Source organism: Canis lupus, chromosome 26 (assembly GCF_048164855.1).
Source record: "Canis lupus baileyi chromosome 26, mCanLup2.hap1, whole genome shotgun sequence".
NCBI classification, from domain to species: domain Eukaryota; kingdom Metazoa; phylum Chordata; class Mammalia; order Carnivora; family Canidae; genus Canis; species Canis lupus.
Genome location: NC_132863.1, coordinates 17940296 through 17964995, shown reverse-complemented (window position 1 = coordinate 17964995; position 24700 = coordinate 17940296). Strand labels below are relative to the sequence as shown.

The window sequence follows — 24700 nt, the reverse complement described above, 5'->3', positions numbered from 1 at the left end:
ATTATAGTTAATGTATACTTGAAATTTGCTTATAAAGTAGGTCTTAAGAGTTCTTAGCACACATCAAAGTAACCATGTGAGTTGAAGGATGTGTTGACTAAGTATTTTGTAATCATTTCCCAATATATAGGGGTATCCAGTCCTTACACTGTATACCATAAATGTACACAAAGTTATATGTCAATTATATCTCTGGAAAGATGGAGGGCAATAATTTTTAAAGAGGGAAATTTGGACACAGAATGCCATAGACAATGATGGCATAGAATGGATTTATCTGCAACCCAGGGAACACCAAGGATTGCCAGCAACCAGGACTGATATGGAATAATTCTCAAGATTCTCCAGAAGAAACCAGTCCTATGGATACCCTCCGTTGTGGTTTTCTTGCCTGGACTGTAAAAATAGATTTCTGTTGTTTTAAGCCACCCAGTTTGTGATAATTGTTATAATAGTGACAGAAAAGTAAAATAAATGCTAATGTAGAAAATTAAAAATCTGGAGCCACATAATTTTTATAAAATCACTTTTTTAAAGTTGGTATACAAGTGAAAAGAGGATGTAGTAAGACATAATCCATACTCAGATACAAATCATGAAGGCACTGTTTGATGGAACTGAGAGCAAAATGCTTTGGCCTCTAGCTAGAGCCTTGAGGTTCTTTTTTGTTCATTTCTTCTCTTAAAAAAAAAAAAAAATCCTGAAAGTCACCTTATTATGCTTTGTTAAGAAAAGGAGTTCATAGTTTCTTTGACCACTTAGACTGTGGAGAAGTACAGTAAACTGACTTCAAAAAGGACAGCTTATCCTTGCGTTTCTCAGATGCTCCCAGAAGACTGCAGGAAGCTTGACCGGGACCAGGACCGTACTTCCCTGCAATGACCTGAGAATGTCACCTCGAATGGCCAAAGGGGCTGAACTGCACGAACCGTTCCGTCTCCTCCCACTTTCACACCCAGTCTATCGTCGCCGACCCGGGGGCGTGCGAGCTCCAAGGTCTCCGGAGGAGCGGGAGGCAGGGAGCCCGTGGTTCGTCGCCCGAGCCCGCGCGTGGCCGGCTCCCCGTGCGCCCCGGGGCGCGGGCCTCGGCCGGCCGCAGCTCCCCAGCCCCCCCGCACAGGCGGCCGTTGCGCACAGGCGGCGCGAGGCGGGCGGGAGCAGGGCGCCGGGCTACGAGCGGCTCCGGGGCTCGGGCGGCGGCTGGAAGGCCGGGTTTCTGTAGGCCACCAGGTGCGCGGCGCGGCGCGGCGGGCGCGGGGCCCGGCGCCGGCGGCACAGACACAGCGCGAGCAGCAGGCTGGCGACGAGCAGCAGGCCGCAGGCGGCGCACAGCCCCGCCAGGACGAGCGCGGAGCTGGGCTTGGTGGTGAAGGCGGCGCAGGCCCGCGGCCGGCCCAGGCCCGAGGCCCGCGGCAGGCTCAGGCCCGCGGCGTTGGCGGCCAGGACGCACACGCGGTACGCGGTGGCCGGCGAGAGCCCGTGCAGGGCGTGCTGCCGCGCCGTGGCGCAGATGCCGGCCACCACCGACTGCGACCGGTTCCCCGGGCCGCCCTCGGCCGAGTAGCGGATCTGGTAGCCGCGCACCGCCGAGTTGGGGGCGCACCAGCGGACGAGCGCCGACGTGTCGCCGACCTCGGTGACCGCCTGCAGCCGCGGCGGGTCCGGCGCCGTGTCCTCCCCGCTGAGGCCGGGGCACCGGCACCGCCAGCGCCTCTGCAGCTCGGCGCACGGGGTCTGCAGGTGCCTGCAGGGGTGGTAGTCGCAGGGCGCGTCCCGCGGAGGCGCCGCCGCCGGCCCGTGCTGCCCCGCCCCCGCCCCCGCCTCCTCCTCGCTGGAGTCGCCCAGCAGCAAGACTGGAATGGCGCCCTCGGAGGGACCCGGCTGGGGAGCCCGAGGGGGCGCCTGCGGGCCGCGGGAGGCGGGGGGCAGCCCCGGGGCCTCGGGGACGCCGCGTCCGGCTCCCGCAGGCCGAGCGGGGCGGGCGGTGCTCCGTGGGGCGGCGGCGCGCGGGGCCGGCGGCGCGTGGGCGAAGGGCCCAGGGGGACGCGTGGCCTCGGGGACGGCGGCGCTTCGGGCCCGGGGGCAGGCGGCGGGCAGCCGGGACAGCGGGAGGGGGGCCGCGGAGACGCCGTGGGATCCCGAGGCTGGTGCGCACGCCGTGTCTGCTGCCCTGGAGGGGACGCCAGCAAGTTAGGAGGTACTTGGAGGCGGGGCTCCTCGGGTGCTGGGCTTTGCGGGCGCCACATGCTACCCACGGGCCGCCCTTCGCCTCGCTGACCCTAGGGGCAGCCTGTGGAGGAGGCGCCCCTCATCATCCCCGTTGGGCAGAGAAGCTCAGCAAGAGGAACTAGCTGCCCAGCACAGCCGCTGGCGGAACCCAAACCCAGGGCAGGCCGGGGGGGGGGGGGGGTCCCCATTCTCCGAGGCAGTCTGCCGTTTGGTGGCCGACCATCTGCTTCCTGGCTGACTACTAGTAACAATACTCAATACTAGCTAACATTTTCTGAGCGCTTGTATTGTATGAACTAATTTAATCCGTATGACCCTATGAAGTAGCCACTATTATCCCATTTTACAGATGGGGAAGTAGAGGCACAGAGTGGTCAAGCAATACAGCCGAAATCAACAGTGGTAAGTGGTGTGAAGAGGCAGCACTCTCAACCTCTTCATTAAAACTAGAGTGAGACCCTTCACTGCAAAGGATCTGGGTCCTTCGGAGGTAACATGAAGGGGATGGGAGCCCCACTTCACAGCTGGGTTTGGGTGGGACGTGAAAAAACAACCACACATGATGCCGGGAAGGGTCTCCTGAAGTGAGCTGCAAGGAGGAGAGGTTTGCTTGTGGAGCTGATGTGAGGGTTCTCGTCACCAGAGGTGTCCCTAGCTGCCCCCATTCTCTCCTGGTGGCCAGTCTGGGCATGGCTCCCCACTGCAAAAACAGCTCATCTGGCCAACACCCAATGGGAAGTCTTTGAAGGACTGCTTTTTCCCCTGGTCCACAAGAGCTCTGTAAGCCCATTGGCCTTAGACTGAATGATGCAGGAGACCAGCTGCATCTTGGGGAACTCACTAGGGGGGCCCAGTGGTTAAGAGCACAGTTTTGAAGGAAGACACATCCTGCCTCCTTCATCCAAAAGCTGCTTGACCCTAAGCAAGCACCGCCCCCTTTGGGCCCCAACCCACTTGTCCATAAAATAGAACAAAGATAAAACTATCTTGGCAGAGAGGATATAGCTGTTCACTTAGCCCATTTTTCCCCCTACTGGGCACAAAACTAGACTATCTTTCCCAGCCTCCCTTGTAGTGGACGTGGCCTGCTGACTGACATTGAGCCACTGAGTTGAGAGTAGAAGTGATGAGCCCCACCTCCTGGCTTTGCCCCTTTGAAACTGCCATGTCTGTTCCTTCCTCCATGCTCTGAGCCACTCTGGCTGGCTGGAATGAAGAGCCTCCCTCACTGGGGGGCCCTGAGTGTGACTACATGGGGGATGGCCACCCTGCCCAAGATGAGCAAGACATAAGCTGTGAGAACTCAGCTCGCCTCTTAGTCCTCTGCTTTGTAAATGTATTACCTGCTTAGGATGGTCCTCTTTGCATCCCTGAGGAGCCAGGACAACTCACAGCTGCAAATGAGGGGGTTGCCAAAGAGGCTGATGGATAGGACCTGGGAGGAATGCAGGTTCCAAGGAGGGAAGGAACTCAAGTTGCAGCTGAAACACAAAAATTAATTAAGTCAGGCCTTAAAAATCAAGTCAAAACTACTCCCAGAGAGCCATGGTGGTTTCACCGCAAAATCATTTTGTTAGGGGTTAGATGACACCACTTTGGACAAAACTCTTTAAAGACCTTAGACTTCACTTATCATCTGTCAAGATACCAGCCCAACTCAGTCACTATCACCCCTCCTATCAAATGGAGACAATACTCCCCTGCCCGTTTGTTACATCAGAAAGAGTCTGTGATAATGAAACTGCTTAAAAGTGTAAATCTCTACATAAAAGTGAGATACTGTTATTATAGACCAGTCACAAGAGATGGAAGAAGTTGTTTATTAATGAGAACACTCTTGAATATATACTACGGCAGTTGAACTGAGTGCTGATGGCACTCAGCACCAGTCCTTTGGTGGAAGATGCCTCACTGAAGTGTATCAGTTAAGCTCTGGCTGAGTAGAAATTTCCCCAAAACTTAGTAGTTTTAAATAACAAATGTTTGTTCTTAGGAGTCTGTGGTTCTTGTGGTCTGGGTCAGGTCAGCTGGGGCTGGAAGACTAGGCTGGCCTCATGTCTATGGAGCCTCAGCTAGGTTTGCTGGGGCCCCTTCCATGTACTCCTCATCATTCAGGAGGCTAGCCCAGGCTAGTGTACATGGTGGTGGTGGTGTGGTGGGGGTCCCCACCAGCCAGGAAGGGAAAGCTCCAGTGCTCAACCACTTTCAAGTCTTTGCTTATGTCACGTTTGTTAATGTCTCACTAGCCTAAGCGAGTCACATTGCCACGTCCAGGTTCCAGAGGTGGAGAAAAGACTCTACTTCTTGATGGGAGGAGCTGCAGTCACATTGCAAAGGGTGTGTCCGCAAGGATGGGAGGAATTCCTGGGGCCATTTTGCAAAGGGTCTAGCACACTCAGCAATGACAGGGCCCCTCTCAATCCTCCGTTCTTTCTTCCCTAGAGTCTTACAGAGCATTTGGCCTGAACTTTCTCAATTCCTTGAGTCTCCTGGCTTCTTTTACACATACTTATAATTCATCTTGAGCTACAGGTGCTGTACTTGACTTTCAGGTTTCTTCTGACTAAAGGCTGGCTTTCTCCACCTGCCTGGGAACCTTCTGCCTTCCTCAACTACTCTGGGGAGAAGCTCATGTGCTAGGTGAGTAAGGACCGACTCCTCAGATCTGCTCTAACACTCCAGGGTGATGGAGACCTGACACTTGTCCCCTCTGGAACACCAGATACATGTGTGTGCTATTTATATTGATTCTTAATGCACATATATGAGTATATACATATATGCATGCTTGCTTTCAGCAGATTTCACAGAGCTAGAGTGGAATCTTAGGATGAGAGTTTACTTAGTACTTCAGCATGCCAGGGAAATATTTTTCTTTTTGCCTGAAGGGGGAGAGGGAAAGGATTATCATATTTTTGAACAGGTAACATTGCCCAGTACTTTACATTCATCATCTCGTTGACATCATTCTGACAATATAGTGACATAATAATATTCTGCTCATTTTTCAGGTAAGGAAAATGAGTCCTTTCCCTATCTGGTGGCCCTTTCTGCCACCTGTGCAACTTGCATGTGATAAAATCAAGTTGAATCACCACCTACTTGGGGCTACAGGAGGGCCTGGCTCACATCCTGGTGTGTGTTGCATGTCTCTCCATTTGAACTACAAAGACCTAGTGTGAAAGAAGTTTTATTTGCTCTCCCAAATAACCTCTTTTCACTTCTTTGCTGAAATACTGCCCCTCCCTCCTGCATGTCAGAGGGGACTGTTGGAGGGCTTTGGGCACACTGGGTTGGCAGAGCAGCCAGGGAGGTGGCCATCTCCTCACCAGTGGGTGCTAGCTATGCTAGGGCAGCCAAACATGACTGGGTATTTAGAACAGCTTCCCCGGGGGAGGGGGCGGGTGGGCTAAGGAGAGCCAAGAGTAGGCCAGTCTGAGAAGAGGGAGAGAGGGCCCAGCAGGGCCGATGGAGAGACTTGAGAGCACAAGAAAGCAAGTGGCTCCTTCCCCCACGCTGGAGCACAGGTGGTAGAGTTGGGGGGAGAGGGGCCTAGGATGAGCCAGAAGGGGTTCAACCTTCTCCTTCAGGCCATGGGAAGCACTGCAAGGTTTTCACTTGGCAGGAGGCTCAATCAAATTATGATTTAGACCGACCTCTTGCCTCAATGGGGTGACAGGGTTACAAGTGTTCTTAACCTGGGGTCTGCAGAGACTGTGAAAGTGGATGGAATCAGGATTTGAGCTGTGGCTCCTCATCTGATACCTTATCCACAAGTCTGAAGCTCAGAAGAGGAGTCAGAGCCAGAGAGGATATCACTCTCACCAACATCACCACCACCACCACCATCATCATCATCACGATTACCATCACTATCACCAATTCACCATGACTACCAACATCAACACCATTACCACCATCACTGTTGCTGCCATTATTCCCATCACCTTCTTCACAGCCACCATATCATCTTCACGAATGGTAGAGCACGCACCATGTGCCAGACACTGAGCTAAGTGCTCTTGCATGTTCTGTTTCCTTTTCTCTCATGACAAACCTCAAAGTGAATATTCTGGTTGTGGCTGGAGCTAGCAGAGAAAAGAAAGAAGTGTCTACACTGAAAGTGATGATGGAGGCAAAGGTGCTTCCCAGGGCCCAGATACGGGCTCCCATGAAAGGAGGTGGCTTGGGGTCATCTGCAAAGGGATTCTGCTTCTCCTGTTGAAGTCAGGACAGTAGCTACTCTTGATAAGGAAGGTAAATACAGTGACACTCTGGACAACCAGGCCTGAAAGGACTGATCCTGGGTCCCAGCTGCAAGTAGGACCTTTCTACTCCCTCACCTTTCCTCCGTAGACACGTTCAAACCTTGAAAGGGCTGAATTGCATAAATACCTGGGGTGGCAGAGGGGAGGTGGGGGGAGGCAAGTGGATCCAGAAATAGAGAAGAACCTGATGCTTCATCCCCTCTTCCCCCAGCAAGTTTCTCAGCCTGGGCTTAAAGGAAACTTTACATGCATGAGAGTTTGTTGCACAGTTATTAGGCCAATGTACTATCTGGTACCCGACCAAAATATCACCCAAAGCACGAGGAAGCACAGAAATCCAGAGAGGATGCGAAGGAGCAGAGGGAGAGGAATTAAGGTCTGGTTAGTGCTATACAATGCTTACACGCGTTCAGCTTGGTGCAATGGGCAGAAATCAGTTATGTGATTCACATGTGTTTTAGAAACACTTACTTCTGGAGTAGAAGGACCTGTAGGCAAGGAGTGTCTTGGAAGATGTGCGTGTGGACAGAGCTAAGTGCTGAGGAGTCTTGACAATCCAACTGCCGCAGGTTTGGGTTCATCTTGAAAATGTCCCCCTCCAGGATTCTCAGCCTGGGCATCTTCCTCAGGTAGAGAGATGTGAGGTTTTGCAGGTCTTTGATCCACCCTGACTGCACTGAAATACAGAGGGGAAACTGCCCACTACCCGGGAGGGCACACACCCGAGAGGCTGACACAGCATTACAGAAACGATGAAAGGGACAGGGTGAGTTGTAAAGGCCATTGCTGAGTATGGGCACAGTTAGCAGCTTTGGGAAGCTCAGGAGCATGGACCACTTCAGCTGGAAGAGCCCTCAGAGGTGACCAGTCTGTCCTTCCTTCCAGCCCCAGAGGTAGCCAAAGTCAGAGAGGAGAATGACAGGCCCAGCGCCACACAGCTGGGAAAGGATGGAGCGAGGACTTGAAACCCAGGTTAGGGTCTCCAAGGCTTCTCCTACCTCATCCTCTTGCTGAACTCCACAGTGAACTACCCCAGGCTTCACTCTAATGGCTACTGAAAGTGGTGACATTTTTGAGAGAGGTAAGGAAGGAGCAGAGGAGAAGCAAGGCTGGATGAGGCCCAGAAACCTAATTTTGTGGCTCCCCTAACAAATGGAGGATGTACCACTTCCCCTGTTCCCCATTCCCGCTCCTCCTTCTGTCTGTAGTGGAACAGGTTATTATAGGCATGCGAAGTGTTTTTTAAAGAAGTAAAAACCAACCTTGTGAATCAGTCAAAACGTGCCAGGTACAGGGGAAGTGGTACTCCCTTCCCCCCTGTGTCTTATTTGAAGACTCAACGTTCACAGAAACAATTTGGGCCAAAGTAGAAAAATCCATGAATTCATCCTCAGGGCACCTGTTGCTTCAGGCTAACTGCATGCTTGGTGCCAAATTCATTCATTAATGGGCCCCAAAGCCATGCCTCCCCCCCCCCCCCCCCCTCCTGCCAGCACTTGCGCGCTCTGCTGGGTAGTAGCAGAGGAGCAGAGGCTCAGGCTGGGCTCTGGACCCCGGATGCCCGGTTCGAGCTGGAGCGGCGAGACCGCGGGCCGGACACTCATCGTTCCGTGCCTCGGTCCCCTCCCCTGCAAAGCGGCGACGAGGAATCACAGTCCCCACCTTCGAACAAGGCCCGCTGCGCCCCAGAAATCGAGGTGGGGTTATTTTCGAGCCGCAGCGCGAGCGAGGAGCCCGGTCGCCACCCTCTGGGGAGGCCCCCCGCACCCCCCGCACCCCCCGCACCCCCGCCCCCGCCCACCGGGGGCGCCCTCCCAGCCCGGCTGCGAACTCACCGCGCTCCAGGAACGTGCCGCTGAGGTCCAGGACCTCGAGCGCGCCGCCCGCTCCCGCGAAGGCCCCGTCGGCGATGCCGGCCCCGGGGTCGCGGCCCAGCGCCGTGCTCGACAGGTTGAGGAGGCGCAGCGCGGGGAGGCAGGCGAAGGCCCGCGGCTGCAGCGCGCGCAGCGGGTTCCCGGCCAGCCCCAGCGAGCGGAGGCCGGGCAGCGCGGGCCCGGCGCACGGCGGCAGCGCGGCGAGCCGGTTGTAGCTGAGGTCCAGCGTGTGCAGCGCCGCCGGGCCGCCGGGGCCCCAGCGCAGCGCGGCGATGCGGTTGTGGCTCAGCGTGAGCGCCCGCAGGCGCGGCAGGTGGCCGAGCTCGGCGGCGCTCAGGGCGCGCAGCAGGTTGCGGCTGCCGTCCAGGCTGCGCAGCGCGGGCGGCAGGCAGCCCGGCAGGCGCTCCAGGCTGCGGTTCGCGAGGCTCAAGGTCGAGGCTCCCGCGGCCGGCAGCCCCTCGCAGGCCGAGGCCGTGGCGTTGCCGGCCCCGCTGGCCCGGGGGTCCTGCGGGGTCGGCCGGAAAGGGGGGCCCCTCTCCTGGGGCGGCCCTGCCCAGCCGGGGCGCAGCGCGGTGGGCAGCAGCAGCAGCGGCAGCGGCAGCGGGGCCCACCACATGGTGAGCGGCTGGGGAGACAAGAGCCCCGCAGCCTCGTGAGCCCGCAGAAACCCTCCCCGAAGGGGCAGGTAAGCCCCTCTACTCTCCGGCTCCGAGGGGCGCACAGGCCCTGGATGTTCCCCGAAGGACGCGGGACGCTCCTGCCGCACCTCCTGCCCTTCCTGCTCCCAGTGATGCCTTTCCCTCTCATTCGCCGTGGGCTAGCATCCACAGGTGACGTCTTGCAGGAGGCCTCCTCCATCTGTCCCCTCCTGCCTGAACCTCCAAGGAACCTCCTCCCTTGTTCCCATTGCATGAGCTTCTGGAGCGAAGGGACCGTGTCCCTTATTGCTCTAAACTTTCCCCAGGTGCCCAGATGCTGCTCCAGAAACATCTATTAATAATGAGCCAGTGAATGACCTCAGTCGGGAGAAGCTCTGCCGGAATAGAAGCATGGGACTTTCAGAAGACTTTGACAATTCCAGCAAAACTCACTTGCCCCCGTTTTTCCCCTTAGAAGGGTTCAGCCACAAGTGAGTCCCATTTGCATTTGACCTGGTTTGCAGGTTATATTTTAAAATGAATTCAGAGGGCAGAACTTCCTCTTGAGAGGGCACTCAGGGTTGCCTTTGGGGAAGAAAAGAGCCCCCAGAAAATTGTGAGGCATGGGAACCCAGAGTCCAGCGTTTCCTGGTCTCATGCTGGTTCCAACGACAGCCAGGACCCCTGAGGTCAACCTTGCCCTAGGGGGGTGGCTGCAGGCTCCTAGGTGTGGAGTTTCTAGAGCAGCTGGGGAACCGGAGAGGGGTAGATCACAAACCCGGGGGCTGGTTTGGGAGCGGCAAAGCTACTTCCCACCAGGCCTGGCCTTGAGGTCACTGCTCCATGTGGCCCCAGTTCTGCAGGGTCGTATTCCCCAACCCCACTGTCTCTGCTGACCACCGGGTTTCTGAGCAGCCACCCAGGCTTCTCTCTTGCCAGTTGAGGGTCAAGGTGATGGGAAGGATCCTGGAAACTGAGGCCAGGAGGCCACGGGTCTGGGAGAATGTCATACTCACCCTAAGCTGCTCTGCGGGAGTATGGCACCCCTGGATGCTCTTCACAGTCCTCTGTCCTGTCTTATGGATTCCAGAGGTCGGTGACTTAGACAGCCAGCCGTGCAACTCTGAATTCCAGAGGGAGGCCTGTTTCCCAGGTACCCCTGCTCCTGGCCCCACCTACTGAGAGAGCCTGAGCTACTCCAGTCCCTGCAGCCCCTCCTTCCCCACCAAGACTTTGTGGTCCTTAGCCAAGGCTCTCACTGCCTTTTTCCCTTCTCCCTGGTGCTGGGCCTGGCACCTCCTTCCTGCTCTCCACCATTGTTACCTCTTCCTGCACTGCCTTTCCAAGGCCTGACAAAGGGAGGGAGTTGGCTGGCCAGAGAGAAGTCTGAGGGCTAGTGGGTGCAGTGAGGCAAAGGCAGCACTCTCACCTCTGAGGAATCTGAACCTCCTGCTGGGTGATTCCCACTTCCTGGGATAGTTGGAGGCTGAATGATGAGCTGGTATGAGGAGGAAGCCCCTTTCTCCAAAGGAGGAAGGCACCTCTGTCCATAGGAAGGCTTGCAGGACTTTAGAGGAAAAACTGGCAGGAGAGTGGGTCCTCAGAAGAGTCTGGAAGCAGGGCCAGGCTCAAACTGTTAGGAGTTAGTTGGACAGTTCGGTAGTTAGGGCCGGGGTCCCCCACAAGAAAATACCAAGTCAGGACAGCTGAAAGAAAACAGCACTGACACCCTGTTTTGCAGTTTAGACAGGACCAGATTGACATTCTTTTTTTGCAGCCTTTGCAGAAATGACTTCTATCCTGAAATAAGACAATGAAGCACAAGGCATTTGTCCCTATCACAGGGAGTGGGGTGGTTAAGACCTAAGCCCCCAGGTGTCAGCAAAAAATGACCATCAGCACAGAGACACTAACCTAATAGGCAGACAGATAACGTAAACAAAGCCCTGAGTGGTACGACTCAGCACCCCAGGATTGCTTACGATAGTTCTGCAAAACAGCTTGCAAAACTCGGTGAACTTAGAAACTCCGGGGTCAGCCCTCTCTGGCCTCCCTCCCTCTCCAGGAGCTTCATACTCATGCTCGATAAACTTTGCTTTGCTGCTGCCACTTTCCTCTGGTCCACCTCTTCATTCTTTGAAGCGAGAACCGAGAACCGCAGGCACTAAAAGGCAGAGTAATCCTGCAACAAAACCAAATCCAGGAGTCCCCAAGAATGGGTTTCGCTGGGGTGACAGAGTGGATATTTGTCTCCGTTTATCTTGTGAAGATAAGTAAAGGGGGCGGAAGTGCAGAAAGAACATTGCTGCCCCATGGCTGGGGTGGTGGATGCGCATTACTAAGAGCAGCGATGATATTAAATACACTTTGTTTACAGCTGACAGTGCCCTTCTCTCCCAGAGTTCCAAGACTAGTCATCTTGTCTGAGAGGCTTTGATCTGCATCCCCCACCTCCATCCCCTTCCCACTGCCGCCCCCAGGCTGAGGATTAATCATCCCCAGCATTGTGTATACAGACAAGGACCAGAACTTCATGGATCTTTCCTCCTGTCAGTCCTTATCTGAGCAGCCCTGAGGAATTCCAGGACGCCTTGGAACTGGTGTGTTGTGTTAATTGGATAATTGCAAGTCCCCTGAGATCTCCTTTGAGGCCTTCTCAAAAGCCTCAAAATATCAGCCTAAGAGCCAGCCTGGGGCCTTGCCGCTTAGAAGCATTCCTTCATCTGCCTCAGCTGGCTGCAGGAAGAGGCCTGTTCTGTACAACCCTGTCTGGGGCAACGCAGTCACTATCCAGGGGGCCCAGGGCCCAGACCCCAGAGCCCCTCCCTGCCAACCTTCTCACAGAGTTAAACCAGCCAGGTCTACTCTATAGGCCAGGAGAGGTTTGAGGAGTATAGGCAGGGCTCCCCAGATGAGAGGGGTCAAATCTATTGAAACAGCGACCCTGAAGAGGAAGTTGGCCCCCCATGGAAGCCAATAAAAGAGGATCCCAGGAAGCAATGTTGGGTGCTCTTCTGCACAACAGTGGGGCAAGGAGGCTGAGGAACCCAGCTGAAGTCATTGCCCTGTACTTACCCAGAGCCCCAGGCCTTTTGAGCCAATATCTTGTCCTCACTGCTTGCTGGCTAGCTCACCAATGGCGGCCTGGACAGCCTGGCCTGGACAGGATGACCCAGTGTCTGAGCTTGGCTGTCTGGTTTGCTCTTGTCATGCCCAATCCAAGCAGACACACCCTTGGTGGGCTTCCCAGTTGGGCTTTTGAGTTGGGGAGTCTGATGGTAAATACTTCATGGCAGAGTTTGCTTACTGGTCTTGCCCAGGTGGCTGGTTGGCTTTGCCCCAGTGGGTGTACTCAGCTTGTCACCACTACCACCTTTTTTAAACCAAGCATCTACTATAGTCAGAGCCTAATGCCGTATGTATTATCTCATTGAGTCCTCCTCAGGTACTATTATTCCCATGGTACAGATAAGCAAATTGGGAGGTGACCCTAAAGAGCATGGAGAGGGATTAGGAAGTGAGACAGGGGAGGGAAGGCACCGCGGCTGTGTTAATGAGCAGGTCACTCGATCCCGTTGGGACCCCGTGAGACTCCGCGAAGCACACCTCAGGATGATGTGGTGAGGAATTGAGAGTTTTACCCACCAGCTTCTGCTTCTCATTGGCTTGAGGTTTCCTCCTGTGGTTTAACTCCCTGACACCCCTGGCCTGTCCTGAGCATGCATCGAGCAACGCTGATAGGAGGGGGCATCTATAGCATCAGCAATAGCACCCTTCAAGATTTTGCCCAGGCAGGCCTGCCCTTGATGTTCTCTCCCAGGTGACCCAGGCTAACTGCCATCAGGTGGACTGGCAAGGCTTCTCCTTAATGAATGGATTCAACTTCTTTTTTTTTTTTTTTTTTTTAAGATTTTATTTATTTCTCCATGAGAGACACACACACACAGAGGCAGAGACACAGGCAGAGGGAGAAGCAGGCTCCATGCAGGGAACCTGATTTGGGACTCGATCCTGGGACTCCAGGTTCATGCCCTGAGCCAAAGACAGGCAGACGCTCAACTGCTGAGCCACCCAGGAGTCCCTGGATTCAACTTCCTAAGAACTGGGCCACTTTGTTTTTCTCAGTATCCCTTGGGAGAAATGTTCAACAAATGAATGAGAAGAGGACGCAGCAAGTCAATGTCCTCTGCAGTGCCCAAGAGTGGATGGGGCAGGACTCAAAACCATAAACATTGAATTCTCAGGCCCACCAGCATCACAGCATTGAACAAGATCAGGTGGGGGTGGACAAGGGGTATGGGGGGTGGGGTTGGGGTGGAAGTGGAAGGAGAGAAATGAGTCACAGAGAAATTTCCAACCCAGATTCCCAGTACTTTCATGGATTTGGAGGGGAATGATCTCATGGAAGAAGATCACAAGGTCAGAGTGTTTAGTAAAACCAACGCCTGCAGGGAAAAAAAAAAAAAAAGCACCAGCAATCAATTATATACTTGGCCATACTTCTTTTCTGAACTTAGATCAAAATCCAACTTGTAGATTCTTCCTTAAAAGTGACTTTACAACTTGTCTGGTTCCACCCTTCCCTGTCCACTTTAGAGGGAGAACAGTGGTCCCTAAAGAGGAAAATTGGCTTGTCTGAGGTCACAGAGGTGAATCCTAGTAATCTAGTGGGAAGGAAAGGTGACCTGATTCTCATTAATCTATTCTGGGCTGTAGGCTCTTTTGCCTAGTTGATTAGGTCTCTCCTGCCCTGGCATCAGCACTGTAGGTCTTTTCCCGTAGGTACGGCTAAGTAAACATACCTGATGAGCATCAGGTCACTGGGCAGAGTCTCCAGGGGTTCTGACTCTGGCTCTCCCCCTCCTATCCCCAGAACTCCAGAAAGCAATACCCCTAATATGGGTTGTCCCCGAGAGACAGAAGTGGTGCTCCCCCAGGGGGTCTGTCCAGCTCTGTTCGCAGTTGTAGCAGCCTGGGACGGGCTGAGGACGGCTGCGCTAAGCGGCAGGTGGTTCTCCAGCCAGATGTCCTGGCCCTGGCCCTGCTTTCCAAATGCCAGAAGGCTCTGCTGAGGGTTCTTCCCCTAAGTGCTGGAGGGAATGCACAAGCCTGAGGCTGCATTCTTCTCTGACAGCAGAGATAAGCTGGAGGAATGGGAGGGTGTCTGGGGGAGGAGTCGGTACCAGGTTGTCAAGTCTCTGGGCAGCCAGCTCTTGGGGAATGGTATGCAGAAAAGAGGCCTTCAGGTGGTGGGGACTGAGATGTCTGAGTGGGCTCCGCTGACCTGCCTGTGCGGAAGTGATCCTCAGGGAATGAAATAGTCATGGTTTGCGACTCATGGTATCTTCCTCTTGAGGCATCCCTCAATAGCAGTAAGTTTTCAGCATAATGATTTGTCAAATGCATAGAATTTGAAAAAACACCGCTTGAGATTCTGTTAAAACCCATAGTGGGTAAGATTCAAACTGAAATGAGAGGTCGGGGCAGCCCTGGTGGTGCAGCGGTTTAGTGCCTGCCTTTGGATCCTGGAGACCCTGGATCGAGTCCCGTGTCGGGCTCTCTGCATGGAGCCTGCTTCTCCCTCTGCCTGTGTCTCTGCCTCTCTCTCTCTCTCTGTGTGTCTCTATGAATAAATAAAATCTAAAAACAAACAAACAAAAACATTGAAATGAGAGGTCGGACTTTAACCCACCACTTTATTTTGCATGTAGGAAGTGGGACAAAACAGTATGTGGGCTTTTTTTTTCCAAGGCACAATCTGGAATTTATTACAGACTGCGGCAGTGCGTGTTAGTAAAAAGGTCCCAAAACTGGGACAAGATATTGGGTTTGCATTTTAACACTGCCACTTTTTAAATTGGGTATAATATCTGTATTCTTCAGCTTCGCTTTCATATTTTTCATCTGTAAAGTAAACACATTGGTTCAGCACACACATCCTGAGAAGATGCAGTGCATGCCCCAGGTGCTGAATATATAAAATGGGGATCCAGAAATGAACGAGACCTGGACCGTGCCCTTCAAGCAGTTCTCAAGTCTAGAAGGTGTGGAAGACAGGGAACAGTCACCAACAGTGTGAGCCTACTGTCTTGGCATATAAGGCTGAAACACAAGCTCTGTTAGGCCAGGGTGTGTGACTAGCCTGTTTGCTGCTCTATCCCAGTGTTTGGTGGCACCTGCCTACAATGCGTGTTTTTAGGAAATATTTGCTGAGTGAATGAGTGTTTATGAACTGTATCCTCCCCTTCTTTTGTTTCTGATCAGTTGTATTTCCTTATTTGGGATTTTCCACGGAGCAGTGACAGTTTGCCTGTATATTTATTTAGATTTTTGATATGTTAAAGAAAATTCTTCCCAAAGCAAAAGCATTCAAAATGTACAAACAAGATGATGATTTAGAGTCTTGTAGAGCTTGGATGTTATTTATTCCTCATTGCCACAGTGACTTGCACACACAATAAGACTTTGTTGAAGGAAAAAATACATGCTATCCAATAAGCATATGAGCATGTACTTAATGTTATTACTTCCCACGGAAGTACAAATTCAAACCACAATGAAAAACAACTATGCCTCCACTGGAATGACCAAAATTGAAAAGACTGACAGTACGGAGTTTTGGGAAGGATGTAGAGCAATAGAACTCTTATACGCTGTTGGTAGGAGTGTCAAATGGTACAATTCCTTTGGAAAACTGGCATTTTGATGAATGCTAAGCATATACCTATGTAATGGTTCAACAGATGCACTCTTTATACTCAAGAGAAATGAGCATATATATCCGCCAAAAGAAAGTTTATAACAACTTCATTCATAAAATCCTCAAACTGAAAATAACCTGAAAGGCTAAAATAGCAAAATGAGTATATAAATTATGGTATATCATAGTATAGTCACACAATTGGCTACTACACAGTCACAAAGCAACAACAACAACCCAGATGAATCTCATGGACACTGTGTTGAATAACAGAAGCCAGGCACGAGAGTACATATTATATGGCTCAATGTATGTAAAGTTCAAGAACAGGCAAAACCAATCAATGGTCAGAATAGTGGCTATTTTTGGAGAACTTACCAAGTAAGTATATGGCCCAGTAAATGTGAGAGCTGGAGGTATGACAAGACATGGTGCGTTGAGGAGATGGGCAGTTCATTATGGCGGGAGGTGTGTGGTGGAGGAGTGTAGGGAGAAGACATTGGAAACATTATTTGAGATCATTTTGTAAAAGGTCCTGTGGTGGTCATTAGAGCCGTTTGCCACATATTCAGCTTTTCTCCCTCTGGTCACTCAGTAAGATTGTACTTTCTGGCCCCTTATGATTGAATGTTCCACATTTTGTTCTGACCAATGAGTTGTAACAGGAAGCCATGTGCATCACTTCCAGACATTGCATTTAATTGCTGATGTCAGATCCTCCAGGGCTCTCCCTTCCCCCTCTGGCATTGGCAGTATTTTGGAAGGTGGGTGCTATCAGCCTGGGTCCCTGGGAGTGCCAGAACTCCCCTGATGTTGCTGTGCCTGTATTGGTGAATAGAAATAAGTAAATAAGTGAATGAGATAATTGCAGATTGCAGTTAAGAATTAGAAAGGAAATAACAGGCTGATGTGATATATAAAGGAATTGGGGAAAGATCTAAATGTGAGACAAGATTCCATCAAAATCCTAGAGGAGAACACAGGCAACACCCTTTTTGAACTCGGCCACAGTAACTTCTTGCAAGATACATCCACGAAGGCAAAAGAAACAAAAGCAAAAATGAACTATTGGGACTTCATCAAGATAAGAAGCTTTTGCACAGCAAAGGATACAGTCAACAAAACTAAAAGACAACCTACAGAATGGGAGAAGATATTTGCAAATGACCTTTCAGATAAAGGGCTAGTTTCCGAGATCTATAAAGAACTTATTAAACTCAACAGCAAAGAAACAAACAATCCAATCATGAAATGGGCAAAAGACATGAAGAGAAATCTCACAGAGGAAGACAGACATGGCCAACATGCATGTGAGAAAATGCTCTGCATCACTTGCCATCAGGGAAACACAAATCAAAACCACAATGAGATACCACCTCACACCAGTGAGAATGGGGCAAATTAACAAGGCAGGAAACAACAAATGTTGGAGAGGATGCAGAGAAAAGGGAACCCTCTTACACTGTTGGTGGGAATGTGAACTGGTGCAGCCACTCTGGAAAACTGTGCGGAGGTTCCTCAAAGAGTTACAAATAGACCTGCCCTACGACCCAGCAATTGCACTGTTGGGGATTTACCCCAAAGATACAGATGCAATGAAACGCCGGGACACCTGCACCCCGATGTTTCTAGCAGCAATGTCCACAATAGCCAAACTGTGGAAGGAGCCTCGGTGTCCATCGAAAGATGAATGGATAAAGAAGCTGTGGTTTATGTATACAATGGAATATTCCTCAGCTATTAGAAATGACAAATACCCACCATTTGCTTCAACGTGGATGGACCTGGAGGGTATTATGCTGAGTGAAGTAAGTCAGTCGGAGAAGGACAAACATTATATGTTCTCATTCATGTGGGGGAATATAAATAATAGTGAAAGGGAATATAAGGGAAGGGAGAAGAAATGTGTGGGAAATATCAGAAAGGGAGACAGAACGTAAAGACTGCTAACTCTGGGAAATGAACTAGGGGTGGTAGAAGGGGAGGAGGGCGGGGGTGGGAGTGATTGGGTGACGGGCACTGGGGGTTATTCTGTATGTTGGTAAATTGAACACCAATAAAAATAAATCTATAACTTTTACTTATTACCTCGATTGAGAAAAAATGAACAGAAAAATGGGATTGGCAAATAAAACAAATATTTTATTTTATATGTCTACAAGCTTCTTTCCAAATTGGTGTACTTTGCAATGGAGAGCAGATTGGGTTATTAAAAGTTGCCTACTAAAAAAAAAAAAAAAAAAAAAAAAAAAGTTGCCTACTGCTAAAAAAAAAAAAAAATCTAATAACCTTGTATTTCCTTAAAAAATTAACTACCATATGTCAAAACAAATATCATCCAATATCCAATGAGTGTTTCAATTGTTTAATAAACTTTTATTTTACTTAGGAAAAAAAAAAGGAATTGGGGAAGAGAGCAGGGCTGGTCTTGGGGAAAGATTGCTTCATTTGCATGGAGGCCTAGGGATGAGATGGAGTTGGCATGCAAAGGGCCATGGAAATAATGTTCCAGGGAATAGCACGGGCAAAGATTTGAACCCAGGAAAGAGCCGGCTGTATATGAATCACAGAAAGCACATCTTTGTGGTTGGAGGATAGTGGGAGAGGGGAGAGGTGGGCAGGGACGTGATTATGCAACGAGGTTGTGTTAAAGGTCCCTATAGTTGCTTTATCTATTGTAGGCAAGAGCAAAGCTAGAGAGCTACATTAGGGGGGTGTTGAAAGTGTTCATGGGGGAGGAAATGATGCTGATTCAAGAGTGATGACAGTGAAAATGGAGATAATTGTTCACATTTGAAATATGTTGTGAAAAAAAAAATGTTGTGAAAGTGGAATCCACAAGATTTGTTAATGGATTGGAAATGAGGTGTGGTTGGCTGAATAATGGGCCCCCAGTGATACACATATCTCAATTCCTGGAACCTGTATATGTTACTATATTTGGCAAAAGGAATTTGCATATGAGATTAAGTAAGGATCTTGTGATGGGGAGATTATCCTGGATAATCTGGGTAGACCCCGAGTGGAATCACAGGTATCTTTATAAGATGGAGGCAGAAGGAGAGTTACTACAGAGAAGAAGGTCATGTGGAGACTGAAGATGCTATGCTACTGGCTTTGAAGATGGAGGAAGAGGTCTAGAATGCAAGAATGCAGCCGTGGAAGCTGGAAAGGCAAGGAAATGGATGGTCCCCAATCCTTCCTGAGGGAGTATGGCCCTCCTGGCACTTTGTATTTGACTCAAGGAAACTGATTTCAGAATTCTCACCTCCAGAACTCAGAATAAATGTGTATGTCATCAATATTTTTATTGTGGTACAATATACATAACAGCATGTAATATTTTAAGCACTCCCTAGGTGTACCATTCAGTGGCATTAAATACATTTGTAATGTTGTACAGCCATCACTGTTATCTATGCTTGAAACATTTTCTTCATCACAACAAAAACTCTACCCATTAAATAATAACTTCCCTCCCCCGCCCCAACTCTTGGTAACCTTGTTTCTATTTTCTGTCTCTATATTTGTCTATTCTAGATTCTTCCTATCAGTGGAATTGCATGATATTTATCCTATGTCGGGCTTATTTCACTAGGCATGATGTTTAATGCCAATGTCCATCATACATCAAATTTCATTCCTCTTTATGGCTGAATAATATTGTATGTTGTTTTAAGCCGCCAAATTTGTGGTGATTTGTTATAGCAGCCATAGGAAACTAATACGTGAGGGAATAGAGAAAAGGTCTCAAGGACAATCCCTAGGCTCTTGGACCTGAAGACTATTTACTGGGAAAAGAGAAGTCTAAAAGAGCAACAGATTTAGGGGAGGAAAATTAGACTCTGTCTTGGTCATATTAAGTTTGAGATGTCTGTTAGACCTACAAAGAGATGCTGAGGGAGATAACTGGACATCCAACTGTGTCATTGTGGGAAGAGGTCAGAGCCGGAGAGTTACATTTGGGAGGCATTATCATACAGATGGTACTTAAAGCCAGCAGACTGACTGAGGCTACCTAGGACAACGGTGTAGAGAGGGAAGACAAGAGGAACAAGTCAACATTTGAAGGTAGAGCAGAGCGAAGAGGAATCAGCCTCGTAGGCTGAGAAGGAGCAGCCACGGAGGTGGGAATAAAATTTGGAATCATGGAAGTTGAGAGAGAACAATGTTTCATTAAGGAGGGCACAGCCAGCCAAGTTTTAACAGACTGAGTAATGGTGGATATTTATGACCTGGGCAAGAGTAGAGTTTAGGGAGGGGAGGGACAGAAGCCAAAGAGGAATGAGTTAAGGGCATGAGAAAATATATATAAGCCTTCTTAACTATTTGGAGAGCTTTTACTGTGAGCAGGAGCAGAAAAATGGGGCAAAGTAGAGTTCAAACCTTTTATAAGGTGGGAAATATTGTTGTAGTTGTCTATGGTTACCAATAAGTATCCCCAAAACTTAGTGCCTTAAAGCAATGGTTATTCTATTCCATGATTTTTGAGGGTCAGGAATGTGTCATAGAGGGGCTGGATGATTCTTTTGTTCCATATAGCACTGCCTGGTGGTCAGTATTCACTGGTAGTATTCAGCTGTTAAATGGGCTGGTTTTGAGGCTTCAAGGTGGTTTGACTCATGGGTCTGGCACCTGGGTAAGGCTGACTAGAGGGCTGGGTTCTGCTGAGACCGTCAACTGGAGTGCCTAATTGTGGCCTCCCTAATATGGTGGCCTCGGGGCTCCAAAAGGGAATATCCTGTGAACAAAACAGAAGCTACATGGCCTTTGTGACCTACAGTTAGAAGTCACATAGCATTATTTTGCTGTCCTCTATTGGTCAATCCAGCCACAAGCCTACTCAGGTTTAAGGGATGGGGACATAAATCCCATCTCTTGATGGTAAGACATCCAGAGAATTTGTAGCTATGTTTAAAAACCCGTATAGACAGAGAACATGTTTACAGTCTGGATAGGAATGTACCAGGAGATGGGGAGAGGTGAATGATGCCAAAGAGAGGAGAAAAACTTCAGGAATCAAATCCTTTGGAGGTCATGAAGGGACTCAGAAGGCTAGGGATTGGGCATTTTTCCACCTAGGGCAGAAGGGAAGAATGACATCATGAGAAGATGAAGCTCTTCCCATCTGGTGACATCACTGTGCTCAGTAACTAACGTACAGGTCATTATGCTACAAATCATCAGCTCATGGTAGGTGTTGAGGCAGGTTGACAAGAAAAGAAGGTACAAAAATAATTTCAGAGACTTGGAATATTAAGTATTTTTTTTGAAAAGCAAATTTTAACAGTGATTGGCTTTTTGTCATCACCAAAAACAGTATAGATTTTAAGTACATGATTATAAATCCTTAATAATATATTAGTAACAAAATTGCCTTTTTACTTATTATTAATTATGCCAAGTGTTTATGGAATCTATTTGAGATCATCTAAATTCTAGGAAGTTGCTGACCAATTCTTTTAGATGGGAGCCACATAATATTATATTTCCATTTTGTTGCTGGAGGAACTAGCATTAATTTCATAAAGTAAGTCTGGGAAAGAACCCAAGATTATAACTCTGAGATCATTTCCTTTTTTAGGAGAGCTGAGAACATGGAAAATACTTGTTTATTTTACTTGAAGGGGATATTTGAATCATCAACTCCTGAGAATGACTTAAAAAAATTATCTGGCAAGGGTTGGTCTTGAGCAAAGTTAGGTAGTAGATCATGTCCTTTTGCAAATGATGCTTTCAGGTGTTGAAATCCGTTTGTAATTCTTGTTCTGGAATTGCTTTCAGAATAAGTTTTTTCACACACACAAAACAATCACCAGGGCTACTTTTGTTTGTTAAGTTGTTCACCAAAATATTTTATTAGTCACAATCTCATAGCTCACTTTATTTAGTCTTGGGTAGTTCCAAAAATTGAACCCCTTATGAAAGTACTGAAGATCTGTCAACAGCAAGGACATCCCAAATAAGACAAACTAGGCTTTGCTGAGAATTTCCAAAGGGTAGTTCTGAGGATGTTTAGAACAGCACCATTGCAAAGGTCCACACACATACTTCATAGAATTACACCGTGTCAGGAGAGATGGAGATCTTAAGGTCACTCAAACCAAACTTACCATCTATGCCCACTGATATCCCCTCTCTCCAGTATCCTTTATATTTATTTACTGGTTGGATTTCCATCCACTGTAGGTCAGGCTTGACTCTCTTCTCTGTTCCTCTACAAATTCACTTCTTTACTCTTCACCACAATCCGGAATATATTCAGCGGCAGGTTACAGAAAACTCACTTAATAGTGGCTTAAATGCATCTGTTTATTCTTCTATAACAAAGAATCCAGAATTAGGCAGCTATTGGTAAACAAACTTCTGTTTTTAGGCTCTGTCATCTTTAGTGTATTTCCTTTATCCTCAAGCTTGTTGTTGAAAGAAGAAATTGTTTTGGTAGGTAAATAATAGCATTGGCCACAATTGCAGTGTGCTGATTTTACTTCTGAAATGGCTCTCAGTTCTCCCTACCTCACTTTCCACTGGCTTAGCTCTGGTCCTCAGAGTCTTTTAATTTGGCTTGGAGGCAAGCTCTGAACTGATCCATCAATTTCCAGCCCATTCTCCATCAGCTGCCAGACTAACACTTCTAAAATGCAAGTCTGATCATGGCACCCCAAGGATAAGAACTTTCACTGGCTCTCTCTCTCTACTAATGGCCCTTCTTTCAAGCTTGACTTTATTCCTGTCCTTCTCCCCACTCTTACTCATCCTTCAAGACCAAGTCTAAATGTCCCTTTCTCTGGGAAATCCTTCCTTCATTGATCTTGACTAACAAAAACTACTACTCTCTCCTTTTTGTTCTCATAAATCTTTTTAACATATCAAGAATAATGCCTGTTATATAATATTACAGAATATCTGCTCAGATGTCTGTCTCTTGTTGGATTATATTACCCTTAGCAGCTAGTGTAATACCTAGCACATAGTAAGTATGTGCTAGGCAGAAGGAGCTACTTGTTTCCTAATATCTCCTTATGGCAGAAGGAGCTACCTGTTTCCTAATATCTCTTCTCACCCTCTTTATCAGTAAAGGAACTCTAACTTTTAGTTGAGCCTATGGTAACTTTGAATAAGGACCAAATATTTCGATCTCCCTTATAGTTATTTGAAGCCATGTGACATAATGCCTAGAGCCAAAGCAGCCATATTGGATCATGAGATGACTTTGTGAATAGAAGCTGTGCTTAGTGGATAGAAAAGATAAAAGAGTGTGGGTCTTGACGTGGTATATAATGCTTTATTGGCCTAGGCCTGCTTTTGGAGTTTCAGGTGGAAGAGAGAAAAACCTCTGTTGTTTGAGCCACTATTATTTTCAATTTTCCATCATTAGTAGCTAAGCAATTTTAACTGGTAGAAATATATGTACATGTATAAGTTACATAATATAATATGTAAATAGTACTTAAATATACAATAAATGTAATAAATTATATCAACTATATGGCTTATATAATACAAAAAATATATATGTGTGTGATTGTGTGTATATGTGTGTTTAACTGAACTGGTTGAAACACTGTTGGCTGGAACCTAGCATGGCTTGACAACTGTAGGTCCATAGGCTACATTAGGTTCTCGGATATATTAGATATGCATTCATATATTTTAAGCTCTGTGAATACTAGGCAGGGCGTACCTTCCAAACCCCTGTGGCCTCATATCTGACTGAGTGTGCCTGTGCACACTACCTACCCCAAGTGCATTAGCATTTTGCAGCCCGTTGTCCTAGAATGAACTTTGCTAAGCTTATAAGGAATGGATTATTCAACAGCTTCTTGCCGAGTATTTGGCTGCCCATTTGCTCTTCTGATGTCTACCTGATTCAAAGAACCATTTATAAAGGGAGGAAAAGGTCAGAATAAAAACATTTCACTCAGCCTCTAAAAACAGAGTTCAGTCCCTGAGGGAAAGTTGCCTCTCTCTGATGGAATTGGCACTAATCACTTACATGCAATGGCAGGACCAAGGCCAATCATTTGTGGGGTTGGGGGTGGATGGGGTTGTCTCCGGTCATGGGTTGGTGTTTCCTCTGCTGGGAAGAAGGCAGAACTCTCCCACCCTCCTGAATGCCACCTCTGACCCAGATGTGCAGTCAGATGTCATATTGGGCAAGTGGGCCATCCCACATCTTGGGATCCGAAGGTTATTTAGTAGAAATTTTCACTATTTTGACATTCGAAATCTGGTATAATGTAAATGAAGGAAAAAAATGTCTATGGAGTTTTGTAGGCCTTACCCAAATACGTTGGGGGTGGTGATGGAAATCACCTCGGGGGGTTATCAGAAATAAAGACAATCTAGGGCTCTTTTTTTAAAACAATTTTATTTATTTATTCATGAGAGACACAGAGAGAGAGGCAGAGACATGGGCAGAGGGAGAAGCAGGCTCCCTGTAGGGAACCTGATGCGGGACTCGATCCCAGGACCCTGGGATCATGACCTGAGCCGAATGCAGATGCTCAATCTCTGAGGCACCGAGGTGCCTCAATCTAGGGCTCTGGACCCAAGGGGCCTTGCCACTCACATGGGATTATCAAGAGCAGTGGTAAAGAGCACAGCTTAGGTCAGAAGGTCTGGGTTCAAATCCTTGCTTCCCACACTCTAGCTTGGTGACCTTGACAAGTTGCTTGACCTCTCTGTGCACAATAGATCTGCTGTGTGTTAGAGCTGGCTCATCCCTGTCAGAGGGCAGGGTGTTTGGATATCTTCCCAATTGTGTTCACTGATGCCATGCTGGCTATGGTGGGAGTTTTTAGACCAGTGAAACTGGCAAATCCAGTCTCCGCCTGCTAACCCTTATACCCTTATACCCACAGAGTATGAAACATTTGCCAGAAACCACATTTCCTAATTTGTACGGTGAGGCTGACAACACCTCTCTCTCCCAGAGGCTGAATTGAAAGGACTTATGGGAAGCACAAGTGATAGCCCTAATACAGGTTG

At 48.8% G+C, this 24700-nt stretch overlaps 1 protein-coding gene and 2 long non-coding RNA genes across 4 annotated transcripts in view; 2 read left to right on the top strand and 1 right to left on the bottom strand.

Moving 5' to 3' along the window:
* Positions 1–1116: 1116 nt before the first annotated feature.
* LRRN4 (leucine rich repeat neuronal 4) lies at positions 1117–10409 on the bottom strand. The gene is made up of 5 exons (XM_072800122.1): positions 10026–10409; positions 8333–8996; positions 6969–7173; positions 3573–3710; positions 1117–2170 (listed from the first exon to the last, which is right to left on the bottom strand). The coding sequence occupies exons 2-5, from the start codon at positions 8985–8987 to the stop codon at positions 1171–1173; spliced, it is 1998 nt and encodes a 665-aa protein (XP_072656223.1). The 5' UTR covers positions 8988–8996; positions 10026–10409; the 3' UTR covers positions 1117–1170.
* Positions 2059–8219, top strand: LOC140618127 (uncharacterized). 2 transcript variants are annotated; one of them, XR_012018330.1, is made up of 6 exons: positions 2059–2197; positions 2579–2631; positions 4476–4566; positions 4782–4869; positions 5241–7263; positions 7383–8219. It is a non-coding gene; the product is annotated as an uncharacterized lncRNA (long non-coding RNA). The 2 variants fall into 2 exon arrangements; XR_012018331.1 differs by lacking the exon at positions 7383–8219 and having other exon boundaries at positions 5941–6748.
* A 9639-nt stretch (positions 10410–20048) lies between the features above and the next one.
* Positions 20049–24700, top strand: part of LOC140618128 (uncharacterized) — a 40421-nt gene continuing 35769 nt past the window's right edge. Inside the window, exon 1 of the long non-coding RNA XR_012018332.1 lies at positions 20049–20902. This is a non-coding gene — a long non-coding RNA (uncharacterized lncRNA). The remainder of the gene's footprint in view (positions 20903–24700) is intronic.